General features: G+C 43.1%; 1 protein-coding gene across 3 annotated transcripts in view; it reads right to left on the reverse strand.

The window, feature by feature from the left end:
- GRID1 (glutamate ionotropic receptor delta type subunit 1) overlaps positions 1–21,142 on the reverse strand; it is a 906,582-nt gene that overhangs the window by 535,112 nt on the left and 350,328 nt on the right. For all 3 annotated transcript variants that reach the window (XM_063133111.1, XM_063133110.1, XM_063133112.1), the window contains exon 3: positions 4,266–4,550. In XM_063133111.1, coding sequence (XP_062989181.1) covers positions 4,266–4,550 — 285 coding nt within the window. The remainder of the gene's footprint in view (positions 1–4,265; positions 4,551–21,142) is intronic.

Below are 21,142 nucleotides of genomic sequence, written 5' to 3' on the forward strand. Positions count from 1 at the left end.
CCCCTAATTTCAATAAGGGTTAGTCATGACCAACTTTTGCAAGATTGTGTACACTATCTAATATGAAATGATGACCTTCACATTACCCTTCGGTTTAAATTGGTGCACAATGTCTGCAAACATTCAGTCGCGGTTTGTGCTTATTCACAAACATGCAATTTAAACCTGTTTTTACATTAATTAGGAGTAGTTTCACTTTAGATTGAAACATCCCTCCCCCCCCCCGCCACCTTTAATTATATGGATACTTTTTTACAGGGATGTGCTCCGCTCCGATTAGGAGCGTAGAAGCAGTAGCGGATTGGCCTGCTCCGCCTTACCCAGAGGCGGAGTAGGAGCGGACCGCGGACCCCCTAGAAGCAAGGCGAAGAGAAGCGCCCATTTTTCGGAGCTCCGAGTTCAGGCGGAGCGCTCCGGTCGCCATCTTGAAAACATTTCGCCATAGGATTGCATTGCGGCAAATAATCGCGCATAACTACGTTGTTTTTGAAGCTATCATTCTGAAAATTCTTGTGCACAGAGAGTCGTGGATGGGGGTCATTTTGAGACCACTCTCACCTCTCTGCGTTGTCTGGGTCGCGGGCTATATTTTTGTGAAAATTGGGTCAACCGCGCGGCTCAAACTGCGTTTTCGGCTTTTCACCCATAGGATTGCATTGAGGGAAAGAATCGGGGATAACTGGGGGGGGTTAAGCTATTGTTCTGAAAATTCTTGTGCACAGAGAGTCGTGGATGGGGGTCATTTTGAGACCACTCTCAACTTTCTGCATCGTACGGGTCGCGGGCTAGAAGTTTTTAAAAAATCGGCGGGAAAAATACCTTTTTCAAAGGGCTGAGGGGCAGAGTCAGCTCCCGGTCATGATGATCCCAAAGTTGGAGGAGGGCATAGGCAAAACAGGTAACTTGGGATTCTGGGAAACTTCTCTTTCTTCATCTGAACGGGCTTTTCCCCGTGTTTTTTAACACAGTAGCCCCACCAAATGCACAAACACAACCTGAAATCATATACTAAGCCAAGAATAAGAGATAGAAACACAGCACTGCTCCCCACCCTAACCTTGGGGAACAACTGAATCGATGTGGTGCAAGGGGATGAGCTCCCCTAGGGCATCTCATCGTGGACGTGCCCCCACTCTCTCCTGCACTGGAAGGCCATTAGAGCCTTCCAAAGAGAGTAAAACGGTGGAGCAATGCCTATCATGAGTTGAAGTGAATGGTCACTTTTCAGTGGTAGAGCAATGCCTGTTATGAGTTGAAGTGAGCGTTTTACTTCTTCTCAGAGCTGTTGGTGGCTGTCTTGAACTGGCAGCTACTTCCCCCTCCCCCGGGCACGTCCCCCTATTGCTGGTAAAAGACAGATATAGCCTTTTTAAAAAAATTCTTCTTGCTGTTTATTGAGCAACACTGCTTCTTTTAATTCCACCCCTCCTTTGTTTATTGATTGATTTATTCCATTTTATATGCATTACTGGCTTATCCTTGGCTCACTTCCTTATGCCCCCAGAAATGCCAGCTGCATGCCTGCCTGCCTTCCCTCCCTCCTCCCCTGCCCACCTCGCAGGGATGTTGTGTGTGGGGTGCCCGATTTTCAAAAATTCCCCAAAAATCAGGGGATGATGGGATTGCTTTGAAACTTAGCGTGCGTGTGTATATCCCCATGAGGTGTCACGGTGCCAAACATGAGGTTTCTAACTTGAACAGAAAAAAAGTTGTATAATTTTTTAGCTTTCAATGCAAGCCTATGGGGGGGGGAAACGGAGCTCCGGATCCGGAGCTCCGGGCGGAGCGGAGCGGAAGTGGGCGGAGCGGGGGCGGGGCGGAGCGGCCCGATCCGGAAAATGGCGGATCTGCAAGTGAAGCGGAGCGGGGGGTCTGTGCACACCCCTACTTTTTTATACCTCAGAACAAGTGAGTAATGCTGGCAAAAATTAGGCACTTTCCAAACTCTATTATATAAAAACACATCTCACTCCAAATTTTCTCTTCATCTGCCTGTTCAGTAATCCCTACACAATGGAACATAACATACACGCCAGTTTGTACTTTAAACTCAAAAGTGCTTGTGCACATTTTAAAACAAGCAAGGTATTTACATATTCTCTTCCAAGGTCACGACATGGTCAAAAAAGTTTAAATCAAGCCAGTAAGTAACTCATTCCAAAACAGAAATGGATCATGGTTATATAGAGGTCTCAGAATGACACAGACCATATACAGCTTTTATAGTTCTATGTCCTGCTTGGTGTAGATTAGGCCAAAGTTGTTTGCTGCTCTAACAAGGAGCAGATCAAGACTCAGCCTTAAATAAGAGTTTGCCTTCTGTTAGGCTGGTTGCCTCCACCTCCACACTGGTAGAATCTTTGGGCATGTCTGCACCATGCTTTTCCCCCAGGGTCATCCCTGGGTCATCCCTGGGTCAAATGATGCACAGGAGATCCCAGGGCCAGGCAGCGATGACCCCTCCATTTTCCGGGGTAACTGCTTCCCCAGTTATTCCAATTTTCCCTGCAATCCCAGGACCACCCCAAGGACTGCGGCTGGTGTGCCACGTGCTCCAGGGGCCTGAAACACAGGGTGGCTCCGTGCCCATGGAAGGGGAGGCAGCAGTTTCGCCATCCCCAAGTTGGGGGGCATGTTTTATTTTACCTTCTTTTGGTGGATTGGGGCCATGCATGGCTCCTCTTCTGTAAACAAAAAGAAAATGGTGGCTGCGACACCCCTTTTTCCTTCCGGGATGTCACACTGCCATCTAGACACTGAGGGAGAATCATGGAAGCAGGTAAGTCTGCGATCCTCCCCACTCCCTCTCTCTACACCCTTAGGTGTAGATGAGCCCTTTGTCTCTTGAAAGGGCCTAGCCTGCTTCTGTTTTCGCAGCTGTGATGACATAGGAGGGCCTATGGCATACTAGTGTCCTCATGGCCAGAGTCTGAAGACAGCAAGGGGAGCCAACCCTTGAGATCTTCTTGGGGCACTGGATGCCAGAGAAGTGGAAGCCTTGTGACACTTTTCTGTGACCAAATGATTCTCCCTGAATCATTAACTGTGGAGCCTCTTCTTCAGTGTTTCAGGACACAAGGTCCTCTGGGTATGTGTGTTCAGGGTTCAGGTCCATGACAGCATTCTTGACATGTTATTTGCATTGGACAAAAAATTCCGGGAAGCTTCCCCCCCCAAAGCAATTATGAGGCATGCCCCCCCCCCAAGTCTGGATAATGACCTGAGTAGGGTTGGATGGTAAAATTATTAATTATTATTATTATTATTTGTATCCCGCCTTTTGCCCAACACTGGGCCTCAAGGCAGCCTTACAAAGTTTAAAACATACATTGAAAAGGAAAAAAATGTTTAAAATACACAACAAAATTATAAGTCAATTAACATAGATGGAGGGACAGATTATTCTCCAAAGGCCTGCTGGAACAAACAAGTTTTAGCCTGCTTCCGAAAGCCCATCAAGGAGGGAGCCAGTCTAGCTTCCCCGGGAAGAGAGTCCCCTAATTCCCATCAGGGTCCCAATCTCGTCAGACTCTGTGACTGCCTTTTAGTCTCAAAAAAGATGAAGTAGCTGCTAATTGCATGAGCGGTGCCTTGCCTAGTTTGTCCTTTAGGTTTTGAGATTTCTGCTCTCCAAACCCTTCAGCAAGGTAATGGAATCTATTCTTCAGTTTCATGCCAGAAGGAAATTCTTCATGTGGACAGTACCTAAGATCCAGGGGAAATGCTGATCCTATCAGGTCAGAAATAGGCTGCTATGATATGGAATGGAAATCCAGAAGGCAGAAACAAGGCAAAAAGCTATAAGGAAATAAATTACACATGTGACAATATGGAAAATTAAATTTTAAAGGAAGCTATGAAGAGACTTGAAAAGTAGCACATCCTAGAGGCCTGGTTTAGGAACTCTCATTGTGTACTGCCTTGCATGTAGTATATGAACCCTGCCAATCAGTGTCAACAGTTTATTAATATTTTACTGGAAAATTGTAAGATGAATCAAACTTCAGCTGTCTTGATAAGGTGTTGCTAAGCAACTTGCAGTCTGGCTGAAAATTAGTTTTCACAGCAACCTTTCACTCAAAGGAAAGCACACACACACAAACTGTGTCCATTCAATATGCCTTTCCCCATTGGTTACACAAAACCCCAAAGTACCATACCAAAACATGCCTTTGGTCTACCTTCTTCAGCAGAAATAAAGAATACAGAACATTCAAAGTAACGGAGACTCAGGGGACATTTCTGAAATGATTCCCTGTGCTTACCGTAATCGCTGTCGTAGAATACTATAAATTTTTGCCATCGCAGTTCGGTGACCAGCTTCAGCATCACATCGTTGAGGCGAACAGGCGGCCTGGCTGCTAGTGTGTATTCATCCTCCTCAAGGCTGGGGTTCAGGTGGCAAGCGGTCCGTGGAGACCCTCCTGTGTTGCGTTGCACAAAGAGGTGGGGGATGTGCATGGCATCGGTCAAGGACTGCAGGGCGTTGGCAGAGGCACAACCCGTGGAGGTCACTAAGGCTAATATCCCCAAAGTCATCAGGTCACAGGCTGAGGAGAACAAGAAAGCAAACATCTAGATGAATATCTAGAAAGCTCAAGCCAAGTCAAGTCAACTGACAAATCAGTCATAAAACAATACCACAGAGAGAGAGAGGTTCCTCAGAACACCGACAGAAAAATAATAAACCCTGGCTAACCTGTCCAGCCAGACGAAACACCCTCCCTAGCATTTGGGGGTCCAGGAAAGCAAATGGCCCAAGAAGATAACACATCTTATGCCCCAATCCTACTAGATGGGGTGACTGCGCTCCCACCAACCCAGACCCAACCTGCTCCTCCAGGCCTCCCACTCCCAGCCAGCCAGCAGTTCTCACCAGGACAGCTGAAATCATTCCTTTCCCAATTAGCTACCGCCATGGGAGGCCTTGAGACTCCTGCCTGCTCTAATAGTCTTCTGATAACAAGGCCAGGTGGTAATTGCCAAACAGGCTGGGCAGTTTTCAGCCAAGGACAGTCTCATCAGGGAATCCTAGCAACAAGTCCTATGTGGTTGCAATTATATGTGCCTGCTTCTTAACTACCAGCAGCCCTGCGAGGGAAGCCATGAACACAGGCCCCTAATTTTTATATGACCCTATGGGGACGCTAGGAAGAACACAGCCCTGTTCTTCACACGTTACACTTTTAGGCTGCCCAGTAACCAAAACTCTCCTGTACAAATGAATTAAAACATAAAATGGGGAGGGGGGAATGCCAATAAAAAATAATTATAATAAAACAATGCATAACAAAACCAGGAGAAAGGCAATATCGAGGGGTAAAAAGAGGACAACACATAATAAAAAACCAACAGCAAAAATAAAACAGTGCAAAGATCTAAAAGCACTGAAACATGTCTTGAAATGCCTGGAAAAATAGAAAGTTCTTCACCGGGTACCCAAAGGACCAACAATATAGCCACTAGGTGATCCTTCCAGGGGAAGCGTTCCACAGATGGTGCACCTCCACGGAAAAGGGCTTCTCTTGTAGCACAACCTCACCTCATTTGGAAAAGACACCTGCAGGAGGGCCTCAAATAATGACCTTAGTGTCTGAGTAGGTAAATATGGGCGGAGATGCCCCTTCAAGTCACCTGCCCTCCTCCTGTACAGCACTTTGAATTGGGCCCAGAAACGGACTTGCAACCAGTGATGGCAAAGTACAGGCATAATATCATCGTATTAGCTAGTTGCAGTTAACAGTCCCGTCAGCCTGTTTTAGATGAAATGAAGTTTCTGGACTGGTTTTAATGACAGCCCTACATATAGTGCACTGAAGTCTTCTAAAGGGTCCCCTAATTTATTTCACTGGAAAAAATCTGAACCTATGCCTAACTCTTCCTATTAAACTAATAGGGTTTAAAATGCTTTGTGTAGCAAGCTAGATTGTCACGCCCAATGTTTCTAGGGATTTCTTAAACAAACAGTACATTTTCCTCTTCCCTGCCCCCACCTCCAAACATGATATATTGTATCCGTCTCTTTAAAAGGCAACGTCCCCAAAGCCTGTTTTAAAAGCACCCTGAAGAACTGTATACTGAGCATTTATTAACACCACCATAGATGTCTTTTAAAAATCTGGAACAGCAGATGCGTTTTTAAAGGCCTATGAAATTCAAGCCACCTGCTTCTCAAGACTGACTGTTGAACAAATTCTAAATGTTTTTGCAGCTTGTTAAACAGAACAAGCTATTACTTCTTCCAAAACAAAGGCAGCATGGCTGGGTTTTTTGTTCTTTTCTTTAAAAAAAAAAACGCACAAAGAATCCAGTACTTTCAGTTTCAGTCACTTTTTTTCTTTACTTTTTCTTGTTTTAGATTACAGGAAAAGATCAGAAAGGTAGTGCGATGGCAGTATAATGAACAATGGTGTTTCAGTACTACCCAGTGAAACAGTTAGTTAACTGAAGGGCTGATCAAAAAGAGCTAAGTAGGTAAAATGGCAAAAGTCACATGACTCAACACACTTATTTATTTGTTACATTTATATGGTTACTAACAGGGACTGGCCAACGAGACTACATCACACCAGTCCTTTTCCAACTTCACTGGCTGCCAGTCCAGGTCCAGGCCCAATTCAAAGTGCTGGTATTAACATTTAAATCCCTAAATGGCTTGGGGCCAAGCTATCTGAAGGAACGCCTCCTCCTGTATGTACCTGCCCGGACCCTAAGGTCATCCTCAGAAGTCCTTCTCCATGAGCCCCCACCAAAGGAAGTGAGGCAGGTGGCTACAAGGAGGAGGGCCTTCTCTGCTGTGGCACCCCAGCTGTGGAATGAGCTCCCTAAGGAGGTTCGCTTGGCACCTACGTCATATGCCGTTAGACGCCAGTTGAAGACCTTTTTATTCTCCCAGCACTTTAACAGTCTATAAATAAATTTTAACTTGGTGTTTTAAATTTGTAATTTTGCATTGCTGCTGTTTTTATCTGGTTGAGCTTTTAAATTGTATTTTATATTATGGTTTTATACTGTTGGTTTATACTTTGAATGTTTTTAATTTTTGTGAACCGCCCAGAGAGCTCCGGCTATTGGGCGGTATAGAAATGTAATAAATAAATAAATAAATAAATAAATAAATAAACTGCCCCATAGCCGAAGCTCTCTGGGCGTTTTACAAAAGTTCAAAACAGTAAACATTTAAAAAGTATACAAAATTTAAAAACATAAAAACAACAGTTAGGTGCCATAATTCAAAGCACATCAAGCTTTGGATTTTGACAGCTTTAAGGCCTATAGAAGGATCCATTGCTTACAGGAGCAAACCTATGCATGTTTAAACTAAAAAGAATCCTACCACTCCTAGCATTCCTGGGAGTTGTCGGACTTTGCTCTATTTAAACATGCACAGGATTGTACTCTAAGAGACCTTAGTTGGGGGCTAGATTGACTGACTGCAACTTGCCATGCTATCTTTCTTAAGTTTTGCACCTTGAGATGCATCAGCAGCATTTTAGAACCCTACATGCATGTATTTCATGTCAATTACCTTCCCACACATGTCAAGCTTTGTAAATGCCTGCCATGGAAAGTTGAAGGCAACATGAAATCGTCATACACTTTAAACAGATTTGGCCAACTGGCAGAACACAACCCAGATTCACATTGTTCTTGGCTTCACTAAACGTTTATCAAGGTGTGACAAACCATTTCACCGTGTCACTTTTATGGAAATGCAATGATATGTTTCATTGTGTTTATTTATCAAATTTAAACAACACAAAGGGAAAACATGTCTTCAAACTGCAACAGTTGGGCCACACTTTAATGCTCCGTGTCTCCTCAGATTTTGTACTTAATGTCTTGCTATCCCTGAGTGTATGTGCTCCATAACTGCAAAGAATATCTTATTGCCAAGTTTATTATAGAGCCTGGCCAGCTGTGAGGTCACTTTGTGTGGCAAAACATATTTCCATCCCATGGATCATTCAATGAAGCACAGTGGGGGCCTACAGTATAAAGAAGTTGACCATCTTTTCTCTAAAGTGTCAAAGTAGCCACTATACAAAGTACTGTGGAAAACAATATGGAAAATATGGGTAAAAGGGATCCACACATGCCTACCACACCGCACAAGTCAACTTCACGTAGGCAAAGCAGGTCGTCCCACTTCAGGTTCTGGTGTAGGATTTTGGCTCCAATTTGCCTAGAACAGGGCTGGGCAACCTTTCTTGGCAGTGTGCACATTTGGCAATTTGATAAACTGGACTGGGCACCACCACAAAATGAGCTTCAATACACTAGGGTGACCATATTCGGGAAACCAAAAAAGAGGACACCTAGTGTGTGGGGGGGGGAAGCAGCTTTCTGAGTCCTGCAGAAAGTACGTTATTCCCCCGCCACCTTAAAGAACCCGATTGGAGTGGAGGAGGGGAAAGGATTTCATTCTGCACCACCACCATCCACTCCAATTGGGGCCTTTTCTATAATGTCCACGAATGACCCACTTTCCCCTTTAAGACCTCAATTGGAGCTCAGGGTGGGGGAATGATGTGCCTCAAGAAAGCATGTCATTCACTCCTGCCATGCTAATGGCAGCCTTAAAAGGGAAGGTGTGTCATTCCAGGACATTATTGAAAATTATAGAAAATCCCCCCTGACACCATGGAAAGAACAAAAACCAGGACAAATCCGGGGAAATCCTGACAGTTGGTCACCCTACAATACACAAAACTATTTCGCTCAACCGAATTTTCAGCACCAACAGAAATCCATTTCACGGCATTCACAGCCGCTGGTAAGAAAATGTGTTAATTAACAACAACAACAACAACAACAACAACAACAACAACAAAAGTGGGAGAGGTATGGCACTTTGTTGGGTGCCAAGAAAGGTATCTGGAGATGCACTGGTGTCCATGGGCACCATGTTGCTTATCCTTGGCCTAGAATATCTAACTGCCTAATTCAGTAAATTATGTAGCAATACTACAAATGAGAAGGATCTTGGAATTGTTGTAGATCACAAGCTGAATATGAGCCAACAGTGCGATATGGCTGCAAGAAAGGCAAATGCTATTTTGGGCTGCATTAATAGAAGTATAGCTTCCAAATCACATGAGGTACTGGTTCCTCTCTATTCGGCCCTGGTTAGGCCTCATCTAGAGTATTGTGTCCAGTTCTGGGCTCCACAATTCAAGAAGGACACAGACAAGCTGGAGCGTGTTCAGAGGAGGGCAACCAGGATGATCAGGGGTCTGGAAACAAAGCCCTATGAAGAGAGACTGAAAGAACTGGGCATGTTTAGCCTGGAGAAGAGAAGATTGAGGGGAGACATGATAGCACTCTGCAAATACTTAAAAGGTTGTCACACAGAGGAGGGCCAGGATCTCTTCTCGATCCTCCCAGAGTGCAGGACACGGAATAACGGGCTCAAGTTAAAGGAAGACAGATTCTGGCTGGACATCAGGAAAAACTTCCTGACTGTTAGAGCAGTATGACAATGGAATCAGTTACATAGGGAGGTTGTGGGCTCTCCCACACTAGAGGCCTTCAAGAAGCAGCTGGACAACCATCTGTCAGGAATACTTTAGGGTGGATTCCTGCATTGAACAGGGGGTTGGACTCGATGGCCTTGTAGGCCCCTTCCAACTCTGCTATTCTATGATTCTATGATTCTATGTATTCATTCTTTTTGATAAACGATCAAAGTTCTAAGACATGTACAGTCAAATATTTGGGGTCATCACAAACATAAATCCCATCCAATTCAAGATGCAAAAGATTCTATTGTGACCATTCCAGGACTTCCTGTTTCTGGTTGCTTGACAAAGGACACTGTTGACGGCTGTCCAAAGACAATCACTTCAATCTTAGAAAGAGCCAGAAAAAAAATGATCAAGAGCCACCAGTTTTTTTTTTTAAAAAAAAGGATTGACTGAGCCCCACTGAATAACCCACGTCCCAGCATCATATTCAGCCAATTTCAAACACAAGCAAAGAAAGAGGCCATTAGTCATTATGAAATCTGCATTATAAAAACTTGACAACAAAATTCTAGAATGTCTTTTAAAAAAAAGATCAGAAAATATATTGATGTTAGGGCAACAGTGGAGATGGTAACTAAGGGGCTGATTTCTACTCTATATGGAAGGGGTCAACTTCTGGCAACATTGTATAGCAAAGGACAAGGTGAAGTGCTTTCTTGGATGGTCATTCCCATAAACAAATACCAGCTGTATTATCTAAATTTACTCCTTGTTAATTATAGGAACATGATTTTCCTCTTCTTTGCCTCCCAAGGAAGTGACCTGATTTCTCGACAGGAAAACACTGCCTTGCCAAAGGGGAGACCCAAGTTCAGGAACAGATTTGATTTCCCAAGCTCACTGCCAGAGAAAGCTGAGCTTGTCACAAAGGTGATTTATTTAGTTGAAGGGGGAATAAAATGAGAGAAAGGGGAAGATAGAATGAAAAAGAAGTGAGGATGAGGCAGGAGGTATCACCTGGCATCAGTGTCATGGCAGACTAAGAACAACATGGGAGGCTGGGAGGGGCTGACAACTTTCTTAAAGAACCATGTGAACTTCTGAGGCGTCACCTTCAAAGGATTGGGGCACAAGAGAAACAGTTTGTAAACAGTTTGGCATTTTATTTATTTATTTATTGCATTTCTATACCACCCAATAGCCGAAGCTCTCTGCATCAGGAATGTGAGTTTTTGCAACACTGATGGTTGAGACAGGCCCAACCCAACCCAGCTTAATTCAGAAAGGGCTCAGAAAAGACACTTTTATTTCTCCTCAAAATTTAGATAATAAATTTCAAAAATTGTCCCTAAGGCCTCCCCACTGTCTTTTTCTCTTTCTCCAAAGCTTACCTGTTGGGGCTGCTGCAACAGGGAGGCCTCGCAGATGGGTCTCCATTATTTATTTTATTTATGTGTTTATTTATTGCAATTATATCCCACCTTTTTTCATCCTGCAAGGAACTCAAGGTGGCTTACATGAGCCTCCTCCTCCACCTTTTATCCTCGCAACACCCTGTGAGTTAGGTTAGGCTGAGAGTCCGTGACTGGCCCAAAGTCACCCAGTGAGCTTTATGGCCAAGTGGGGACTAGAACCCAGATCTCCCAACTTCCAGTCCAACACTCTAAACACTACACCACACTAGCTCTCACCACAGCATCCTGGGTGTAAGGAAGCGCGGAAAAGGTAGTTTCCATGGTTCCTACATCAGTAAAATGTGTAACTTAGCCCTATTCTTTAGTAACAACTTGTTTGTGATAATAACTGGCTTTGGGCCACAATACTTGACAGAACGCTTCTCCCGAAATGAACCTACCTGTACACTACGCTCAACATCTAAGGTCCTCCTCTAGGTGCCTCCTCCAAGGGAAGCTCAGAGGACAGCAACAAGGGAGAGGGCCTTCTCTGTGGTGGCCCCCCAATTATGATCTTCCTAATGAGGCGCACCTGGCGCCAACAGTGTTATCTTTTCGGCTCCAGGTCAAGACCTTTCTCTTCTCCAAGGCATTTAACAGCATATGTGGAGTTTTAATCGACCCTAGATATATATCTTTAGGTCTGGGTGAGAGTTCAAAGTCATTTTTAAATGGATGTTGTCTTTGTATGTTTTTATGTTTTTAAATTTTGTATATCAATTTTTAATGTCTAATGTTTTAATCTTTTGTAAACCACCCAGAGAGCTTTGGCTGTGGGGCGGTATAGAAACATAAATAATAATAATAATAATAATAATAATAATAATAATAATAATAATATATTTTGTGGATAGGAAATTATGAGATTAGGTGTGAAGTAGATGCAAGTGACTTCATAAGGTATTAAAACGTGCTGTGCTGAGATGTGTTACGTTTTCCAGAAAATCCTAATAAAATTGCCAGCAAAAAATAAATAAAATAGGAATAAACAAGACAAATGCTCTGAAAATGTACCACTTCTTTGCAATTTAATTTTGAAAATATCTACCACCATGAGGAATTTTGCTATGAACTGTGCTCCTCCCAAGATCTCTTTGCTCCTCCCTTCTTCCTTACAAATAAAAAATGAAATGGCATCTTGGTCTTTTCATTCTTGAAGCTGAAACTCCCAAAGTAGCAAACCAGCTTAATAGGAAACGGAAGGACCATTTGGCAACATTTGTAAGGATTCTATCGCATGCAGTGGCACACACTTGGCATGAGAATAAGCCTGCTGTGCTCTATTCTTCGATACCAAGTTCGGGTTGCAAGAGTTATACAAGGAATTCAAGAATCATTGAACGTTTACTGGCAATGTTGAAGTATTTAGCCCTCTAGGTTTGCAAAAAGCACTTTACTAACCTTATACAGGGACCAAATAGTTCAAAACTGAGTCACAGTTCTAATAAAAAACAAAAAGAGGTATTTTAAATTATTGTAATTTAATGTAAGAATATGAAATTTACTACATATTATTGTTTATAACACAGGGGAACACTTCACACAGACATATCTAGGATCTGTATTCATTCCTATAGATTCTCAAGGATCCCTAATATACATGCACTGCTTTTTGCTAACTCAAAACCACCTTGGGGGTATGATTTTTTTAAAAACAACAACAGTGAATGGCAAACTCTTTATTTCAACTGCTGAAATGACACAAAATAGCTATTGTATTGTTAAAGGTTTCCCCACACACACCATGTTGGGGTACTGGGGAACATCTCTGCACCTTGGATGTGTAGTGGTTCATTGGGTGGTATCCAATGATAGTCCTACTTAGAGTAGACCCATTGAAATGAATGGGACTTAAGTTAGACAAGCATTGGCTACAACCCATTGAATGAATATTAACTTCACCTGGGGTCTAGTTGACCCTATTGCCCATTTAATGAAACCTTCGAACTAAAGAGCATTCAGGTGAGGAGGGGTGTAGAGGTTGAAACAGTATAAAACAACTATTCCATTGGAGAATATATAGATTGACAATGGAACAGGTTGGAGGGCAAAGTTTTCCATGTATGTTTTAATTTCTCTCAAGTGCAGAAGGGTTCTGAATCATTCTCACACACTCACTCACATAGACATGCAGGCAGGTACACTGCACGGCACCTGCTGTTTTCGTGTGGCCACATGAAAATATAGTTTGTCCAGCAATCTCATTACCAAGGTCATCTTTGCAAAAGAAAGGGGATGAGATCCTACAAATATGTCTACGTAGAGTACAATCTAATAGTTCTGGTCCAAAAGTGTGAGCAGAAAGGGTGACTACACCTGGCATGGCATTTCTGATAAACAAGCATCAAAAGGTAATAACCATGACATTTACATGATTGTGGAACTCTGGCTTCTAACAGTGTTTTGTCCCAGGCAGCCAGGCTAAAAGACTCGTACATCATAAAGGTTATCTTCATAAACCAGAAAAGACCTGGAAATGTATTTCTTTCTGTGCCTTTGTGAATGAAAGCTTAGATTTCAGAAAACTCGTGTGGAGAAATAAAATCAGTGTGTTCTATGCCTTCTGGTTTATGTTGGCCAAGGTAAATCCTGTCTTGTAATCCGGGGCATTATACCAGGTGTATAAGGCTGTAATCCTTGATACATTCACCTCAGAGTAAAATGCATTGAACAGAGTAGAGCTCTCAAGTCTGGGAAAATATGCATAGGGTTATACTTCATGGTTTAATCCTAAACATATTTACTGAAAAGAAAATGCCACTAAACTTTAAAGGGGCTTTCTTTCAAATGGATATGTTTAGGATCAGGCTGCAGGTTAACTTGGAATCATTGACTGTTGGATTGGGGCTTTTGCTTAAAATCTCCTAGGAAATCAAGGGCACAATCCTATCAATTTGTGCCCTGGAGCCTCATAAGTCTTCAAACTCAGAGGCTTACGAATATCCAGTGCAGAATTGATCCTTGTTGCTGCCATGCTTCTCACTCTGCATTTCTGCTAGATGGGCTTTTTTCGCCTGTCTAGATGGGACATCTTGGAGGGGAAGGGAAGGAGGCTAGAGAGTCCTTGGGATACCACATAAGCCAACTTGTCCCGTCCCATCAGAACACCCCCTCTACTTCCTCTCTGAGGTCACTTTTGCAGCCTCAGAGAGGCAGCCAGCACAGTTCTCTCCATGCCAGCTGTGAGGGGGTGGAGGAGGTGCTGGGGAGTGAGGATTTCTGGGTCCAAGCCTGGAGCACTGTCTCTGAGCTCAGATCCAGGAATCTGAAGTATGCAATGTCCCCCTCCAGATGTTGTTTAGGATAACTCCCTAAAGGAAATTTTAGTCAACTCATTTCCGTGGACTAAATCAGCTTGTGAACAGTGGTGTGGTGGCAGATTTTGAAGAGTCTGCAGAGTTCTTCTTAACAACAAAATTTCTTTCACTGATTATTAGTGGCAACTGAAAAGATAGGTCTTCAGAGCCATCATATATCCCTTTTGTTAAAAATATGTTGTGTATGTATATATTGAAATAATAGGATATATTGTCCTCATATATTAAATTAAAAAATGTTTTAAACATATTTCATATGTACAGAGCCCCGTGTGGCCATTTGTTAATTTTACAATAAGAATATAGCTTTACTATGTGTTGTTCCTTTCATGTTTTACAATATGTATTTACAATATGCATTTTAATTGCTTACATCCCCCTGAGGAAGGCCTAGCAAAAATACAGGCCGAAACGCGTCAGGCTTCTCAACCTAATATAAAAAATAAAAAGTTCAGCATCTTGAGAACACATTTCTTCCCTTTTTGCACCTTTCTTGGATGTTTCTCTCCTCCTGTTTTTGATTTCGAAATGCAAACACTCATCATGACAGCCCCCATAGCTGACCTGCTCCCATGGAGAGTCCCAAAATTCAGGCAGCTCTATTGATCCATATCAAAGCATCAGTCCTTGCATAGTTCACCTCTCTAGGAGGTCTTTCGTAAAGCTAAATGGGTCTTAAGTGTCCATTCCAGACCAAGACACCCCAAAATACTCCGTATTGCAACAGGGAATATATTGTTGCTGGGGACATTCATTGCCCCCTCCCTACTGTACGGATTGCAGCTAAGCTCAGAGGGAACAGGGAAGTGACAGAGGTGACAGATGAGGTCAGTGTCCCTGCTAAAGAATTATAAAAGTGCTGGTGCTGCAGCAACTATTTATAGACAGCTTAAATAATATCCACTATTTAAATATAAATAATTCCTCTGAAATCACCCATTGATTTACCCTGTATAGGTGAATGTTGCCCCCTTCATCTGTAAACCTCCAGACTAGGTTCCATTTTGGGGTCTCACTAGGATGTGATGACATTACAGTACTGGTAAACTGGCACTAAAAAGATGTGTGAGTATGTCTCCTTTTAAATATACAATAAGATATTTAAACCTTGTTTAAAAATACAAAGCAAAGCAGGATAACCCCACTGCTGTGACTTGAGTGTTGGTCCCAGCACCTATTTTGATTTGAGTTCTAATCTGAACCCCTTAAAATGACAGCGGTTTCTTTAAGAGTGCTGATTAGCCAAGAGATTGTCAAAAGGCCAACTAGCTGTATGTTTAATTAAGGCTTAAGATCTTTTAAAAGACACATCCATAGTGATTCTCTCTCCCTGCCTCAGCTAATGACCTGAATTGTTAAAAAGAAGAAAAAGGAGATGTGTATAAGGTTGCTTGACAGAAGTGACAGAAAGGGAACAAGAGTGTAATACTGTATCTGAAAATATCTGCTATGCCAACAAAGCAAGTGAATATAAAGTGTGATTGAATATTCATGTGCGTTAGGCTTAAATGGAAAAGGACAAACAAAAGAAACTGAGTGTGTATATAATGACTCTTGGCCTTAACTTATTCAGATGGTATAGAAATTGTTAAGAGTGCTTCCACAACAGAGAGAAATGTGAACTTTCATACACCTCTAGAAAAAACTCTGATAACTAAAAGGGGAAAAAGGCAGAAAACCAGGCATTTTTACATCTAATGGACAGAATGCACAGTGCAAAGTCTACAATGAAGTAGCAGATGACACCATATTAATGGTTACCAGCTATTTCAAAAAACCTGATACAGCACTTTAACTATGTCACTGAATTCATCAACCCTAAAACCATTTTATACTAGAAATTCTCATTTTTTGAATGCCCCAGGTCAGTCTCTCACACACACACACACACTTCATCCAGCTTCCATGCAGTTGTCAGCTGTGGACTTCATGGTCCGTGTTTACTTATCTTTCCACTACATATAATTTTATTTTTTTCTGTTTTATATTTGCTCCTGGCTTTCACTCTCATTTATCATGTCACTCTTCTATTCCGTTTTTAAAAGTGACATTGAAAATGCATTTTTTAAAACCTGCATTGTGACTGCTGGTCAGCTCAGCTATCAAGAAAAGTAAACACCTAAGGAGTTATTTATATGTAGCTGTCATGTATGTTCATGATATATGAGGACGCAATAGTTTATGTTCAGGTTCTCTTTAACATTCCTTTCAATCTGAATTACCCACATTTGACAATAGAGGGACAATTTCACTCTTGTGTCTTGAGTTGCTGCACTGACATACCCATTTAACAAACTCTCACTGTCACCCTGATTTTTTATATCACCAAATGTCCCACACTGAAAGCATGTTCTATCTTTGAAGCTGATCAGGTATGGCCCCTGTAAGTTTCATGGCTGTGAGACTGTCTAACGACCGCATATAATCCTCACTGATGAGTTCCTCAAAGGAAGGAAGGTTCAGAACAGATAAAAGGAAGTGCTTCTTCACACAGTGCGTAATTAAACTATGGATTTTGCTACCATAAGACAAAGGGCATGGCTAGACGGGGTGATATCCCGAGGATCGTCCTGGGATCATCCCTGTGCATCCACATGACACACAGGACATCCTAGGAGCAGGGAGGGATGACCCCTCCCTTTCCCCAAGATATCACCCTACCCATTAATTTCAATTTTCCCCACGGTCTCGGGATGATCCCGAGACCACAGGACGTGTGGCCTGCTGTTGTGGGTTTGTCCCGGCTCTTCATGAGTAACCATGAGGAGCCAGGAACTGCGCACAGGGCACAGAGCTCCTCAGGAGTTCTGTGCCCATCGGGGGTGGGGAGGGGGGAGGGCAAGGTGTTTTTTCTTTAAAACACTTACGTTTTTCACACGAGCGCTTGTGCGCTCTTCTCCAATTAAAAAAGCAAAAACAAAATGGCGGGCGCGACGTCCTCTTCCTCCCAGGACATAGTGTGCCACGTGTAGACGAGGGGGACAATCTCGTGATCATAAAATCATGAGATCATGCTCCTCCACCCACCTCATCTAGACATGCCCATAGTGATGGCCACCAATTTGGATGGCTTTAAAATGGAGATAGACAAATTCCTGGAGGAGAAGACTATCAATGGCTACTAGCCCTGATGGCTATGTGCTGCTTCTTTCCAGTAGCAGATGTGTATGCCTATGTACACCAGTTGCTGGGGATCATGGGCAAGAGGTGTTATTGCACTTGTACCCTGCTTGTGGGTTCCAGATTGACAGCTGGTTGGCCATAGTGTGAACAGAGTTCTGGGCTGGATGGACCCTTGGTCTGATCCAGCATGGCTCTTCTTATGTTTTCGAGGCGTGGGTTGTAGGTAGGAAATAAATGTGTGATCCAAGCTGGAGTGTACAGAGATCAAATGTTGTGCATGAATGCTCTTGTAAACTCCTGTACAGTATTACTTTGTAGAACTAAATTCAAAGCCATTGTTCTCATAGATCCATGAAAGAAGTTTATTGAAAAATCCATCGTTATATTGATATTTTTTAGAGGGTGTCTTAAAGTTGTCTATTAGGATATTGAAAGCAAGCAAAATGAAAATCAGATCTAGATTTAATATCAAGGTTATTATCTGCAGATAAATTGAGTATAGCCCCTAATCAGGAAGACAAACACACACACTTACGATATCTACTATGTATTTTGAAAAGTGATGTCTTGTTAATGATGACATTAACATGTTGGCTATGACCATTGATTTGTATGCTTATGACCAATGATCTGAAGGGGCTCAAGTGCGCATAACTCTGTGTTAACCATTGTCATAATGGAAGAGTGCATGAATTTAATCAATCAGAGAATAAACGGGCAATCTTTTGACATATATGTGGACAATATTGAACCATATTATTCTCAAAGTTAAGCCCCAATTGGCACAACAGGTGGGAAGGAGAAACACATGATTTCCCCAAGGCTGGCATTAGAGCAGAGGGGGGGAAATACACAATTTCCCCAGCCTTGGGGAAACTGCATATTTCCCCCTACTGTGTTAATGATGGCCACCATTAATGCAGAGGGATGAAATGGACAAAAGGGGCAAGTCAGGGCGAAGCCATGCCACTCAAGAGCAGTTGGGCGCAGGTCCGTCCTAGCACTGGGTGGGTCCGCCTCGGCCCACGAGGGTCAGACACAGGGGCATCTGCTGCCCTCATGAGCCCAGGCAGATTTTCAATCCAATGCTAAAATTCTGTGTATCCAAGGGAGCTTTGGGGGTTTGCCACTGGCAAACCCTTTTGAAACTGAGGGAACCTCCAAAAGAAAGTGGTGATACAGCATGAGGTATGCTGTTGAAAGAAAGAAACGGTAAACATCACTCTGGATATTCCCTATTGCACCAATACTAACTCTTCAGAGCTGAGCTACACTTAATATTCTTCTGGCTTCGGGTTTGAGGAAGCAAAGTGCCCTCTGCTGGGTCCCAGCAGAATTATCTGGTGTTGGCAGGAGGCTTCACTACTGCTACATACTACGTATGTAGTAGAAAACCGCAGAAGAATTTTTGATGCTTTTTGACCTATGTTTGGATGTGTTTTTGAAACATGAATCCAAATGCTGTCCAGGGCCGAATCTACACTACTGCTTTAAAGTGCTTTATAACAGTTATAAAGAGTGCTATAAAACTGTTATAAAGCGCTTTAAAGCAGTAGTGTAGATCCGGCCCTGGACAGCTTTTGGATTCGTGTTTCAAAAACACATCCAAACATAGGTCAAAAAGCATCAAAAATTCTTCTGCGGTTTTCTACTACATACGTTTGTGAAGTAACCTTTTCAACGACGACAAACTTATAGACACCGAAACGTGGAATTTTAAAAATGCTTGATGACGAAATGCGAGTGTCTTGATCTAATAGTCCACCAAATATTCAAAAGCTGCATTCATCCCATCAACCTCACACATCTCATTCAAACAGTAAGTAGTTATTGGTGTTATTCTTTTTTAAAAAAATTCTTGCACGTAGTTATGTATTGTTACTCATAAACGACAACGAACTTGGAAATGTGTGTTATCTTACAAATCATAGCTTTTAAAAAATATAAATGAAAGGTTTTCATGAGAGATGTTGTGCCCCCATACATTTCGTTATTACAATTTATGTACATGTCAGGATCTCTTATAAGGGGTTCGTTTAACCTCCGGTTTGCTAGTAAAACTGGATTGCTGTGTCCAGGGCCGGTGCCAGACTATTTTGCGCCCTAGGCAGGTGAGCTGCTATTTTGCGCCCACCCAGCCAAAGCGAAGCCAGGACACTGGGGCAGGCAGGGGGCTTCAGAACGGCGCGCCTGGAAGCCGCCCCCTCAGAGCCGCTGTGGGAGAGCGGCTTCCAGGCGCGGTGTTTGGCTCCCCCTTACCTTGGCGCTCTAGGCAGCCGCCTGAGTGGCCTCTATGGTAGCACCGGCCCTGGCTGTGTCGCAAAATGACGTGCGTCTAAAAAGCGCGTCACCGACATGAAAAGTTTGGAAAGCTCTGTTTTAAGTAGCAGTGATCTGAAACAGTCCTGTAAAAAGACTACCTTATGGTTCCCTCACCGGTCCTACTGTTTCCTTTTACCAAGGAGCTGGGAAGAAGGGGAGGATAGGAGACAAGACAAGATAAGCTGAGACCCTCCCAATTTTTTTTTTTTAAAAGGAGACAGCTGGCAGGGCAGCAGGGAGAAGCTAGTTGAGGGAGCCCCTCCCCAGGAAAGCACCTTGCCTGAGCCCCCCTCAAACCAGGTGAATCCTGTTAAAAAAAAATGTAGGCCACACCTGGCAGTCTGGTGCAGCTTGGAGTGTCTGGAAAGAAAAAAGTAAATAAAATAAAGCAGGCACCACCAGAGAGTCCTGCCAGGGTGCTGACACAGGCCCTGAAACGCCTTTTAATTTGTTGTTGTTGTTATTTGTTCTGTGTCAGACTGGCCTTGCACATCTGGAAAAGGTTTTGCTGTGGAGCCTTTCAGAAGCTAAAGTCAACTCTGTCACATTCTTTCTGGTATCTGCCCATTGCCATCTATCACTCCCACTTCAATATGAGTCAGGAGTAAAAGTGTGAAGAGGAGGCGTGTGTGTGTGTGTGGTGATGGTGTGTGGTTTTGTGTGTGTGTGTGTGCTTCTAGCAATGAACCGAGAACTGTGAAATATCTCCTCAACACAGTTGCGTCACAGAATTCTCCAGGGAGTCTCTATAGATCAATCAATCAAATGGCCAGGCTGATTTGACAGCCTACAGAATCATCCAAATTCGCTTTCAAGCCAAAGAAATCAACTTTCTCTGGACAGCTCAGTGTGGGTTAGGGCTTCTTGGGAGGGGAAAAAAGAATGCTTGGGTGGAAATTATCTTTCTCAGTTTAAGAAAACAACAACATTAATCCAGCTGGGAATTGATGATGCTTTCCCATACAGAACGAACAAAGAAAATGCCAGTAAATTTAGAGCTGCTTCACGCATGCATGCCCATCATTGAATGCCTGCTATATCATGAAGAGCAGGACATGGCAGACCTTGGTACTAGAGATAGAAATTTTGCCTCACACCACCCTCAAACACAGTGCTTTTAAAGCAGCGGTGCAAAACCTCAGGAGCAGGGGCCAAATACAGCCATTCTGGTATCTTCATTTGGCCCTCCTCAGATGGCCACCCCCCTCCCCCTGGCTCCACCCCCCATTTCTTCCAAATGTCAGTGGTGGTTTTCTAGCTGTTGTATGTTTTTCCTCCCCATTCTACAGGACTGAAATGCCTTTTCTAAAGCTTTGGGACTGGTAGTAAGAGCTTTCACCCAAAAAGACGGTCATATTTTGGGGAGTCTTTGGGCATGTCCCATTTTGCTTTCATCCCTACTAGGGGTGTGCACAGACCCCCCACTCCGCTTCACTTTAAGATCCGCCATTTTCGGATC

The sequence above is a fragment of the Elgaria multicarinata genome, chromosome 8, assembly GCF_023053635.1.
Source record: "Elgaria multicarinata webbii isolate HBS135686 ecotype San Diego chromosome 8, rElgMul1.1.pri, whole genome shotgun sequence".
Taxonomy (NCBI): domain Eukaryota; kingdom Metazoa; phylum Chordata; class Lepidosauria; order Squamata; family Anguidae; genus Elgaria; species Elgaria multicarinata.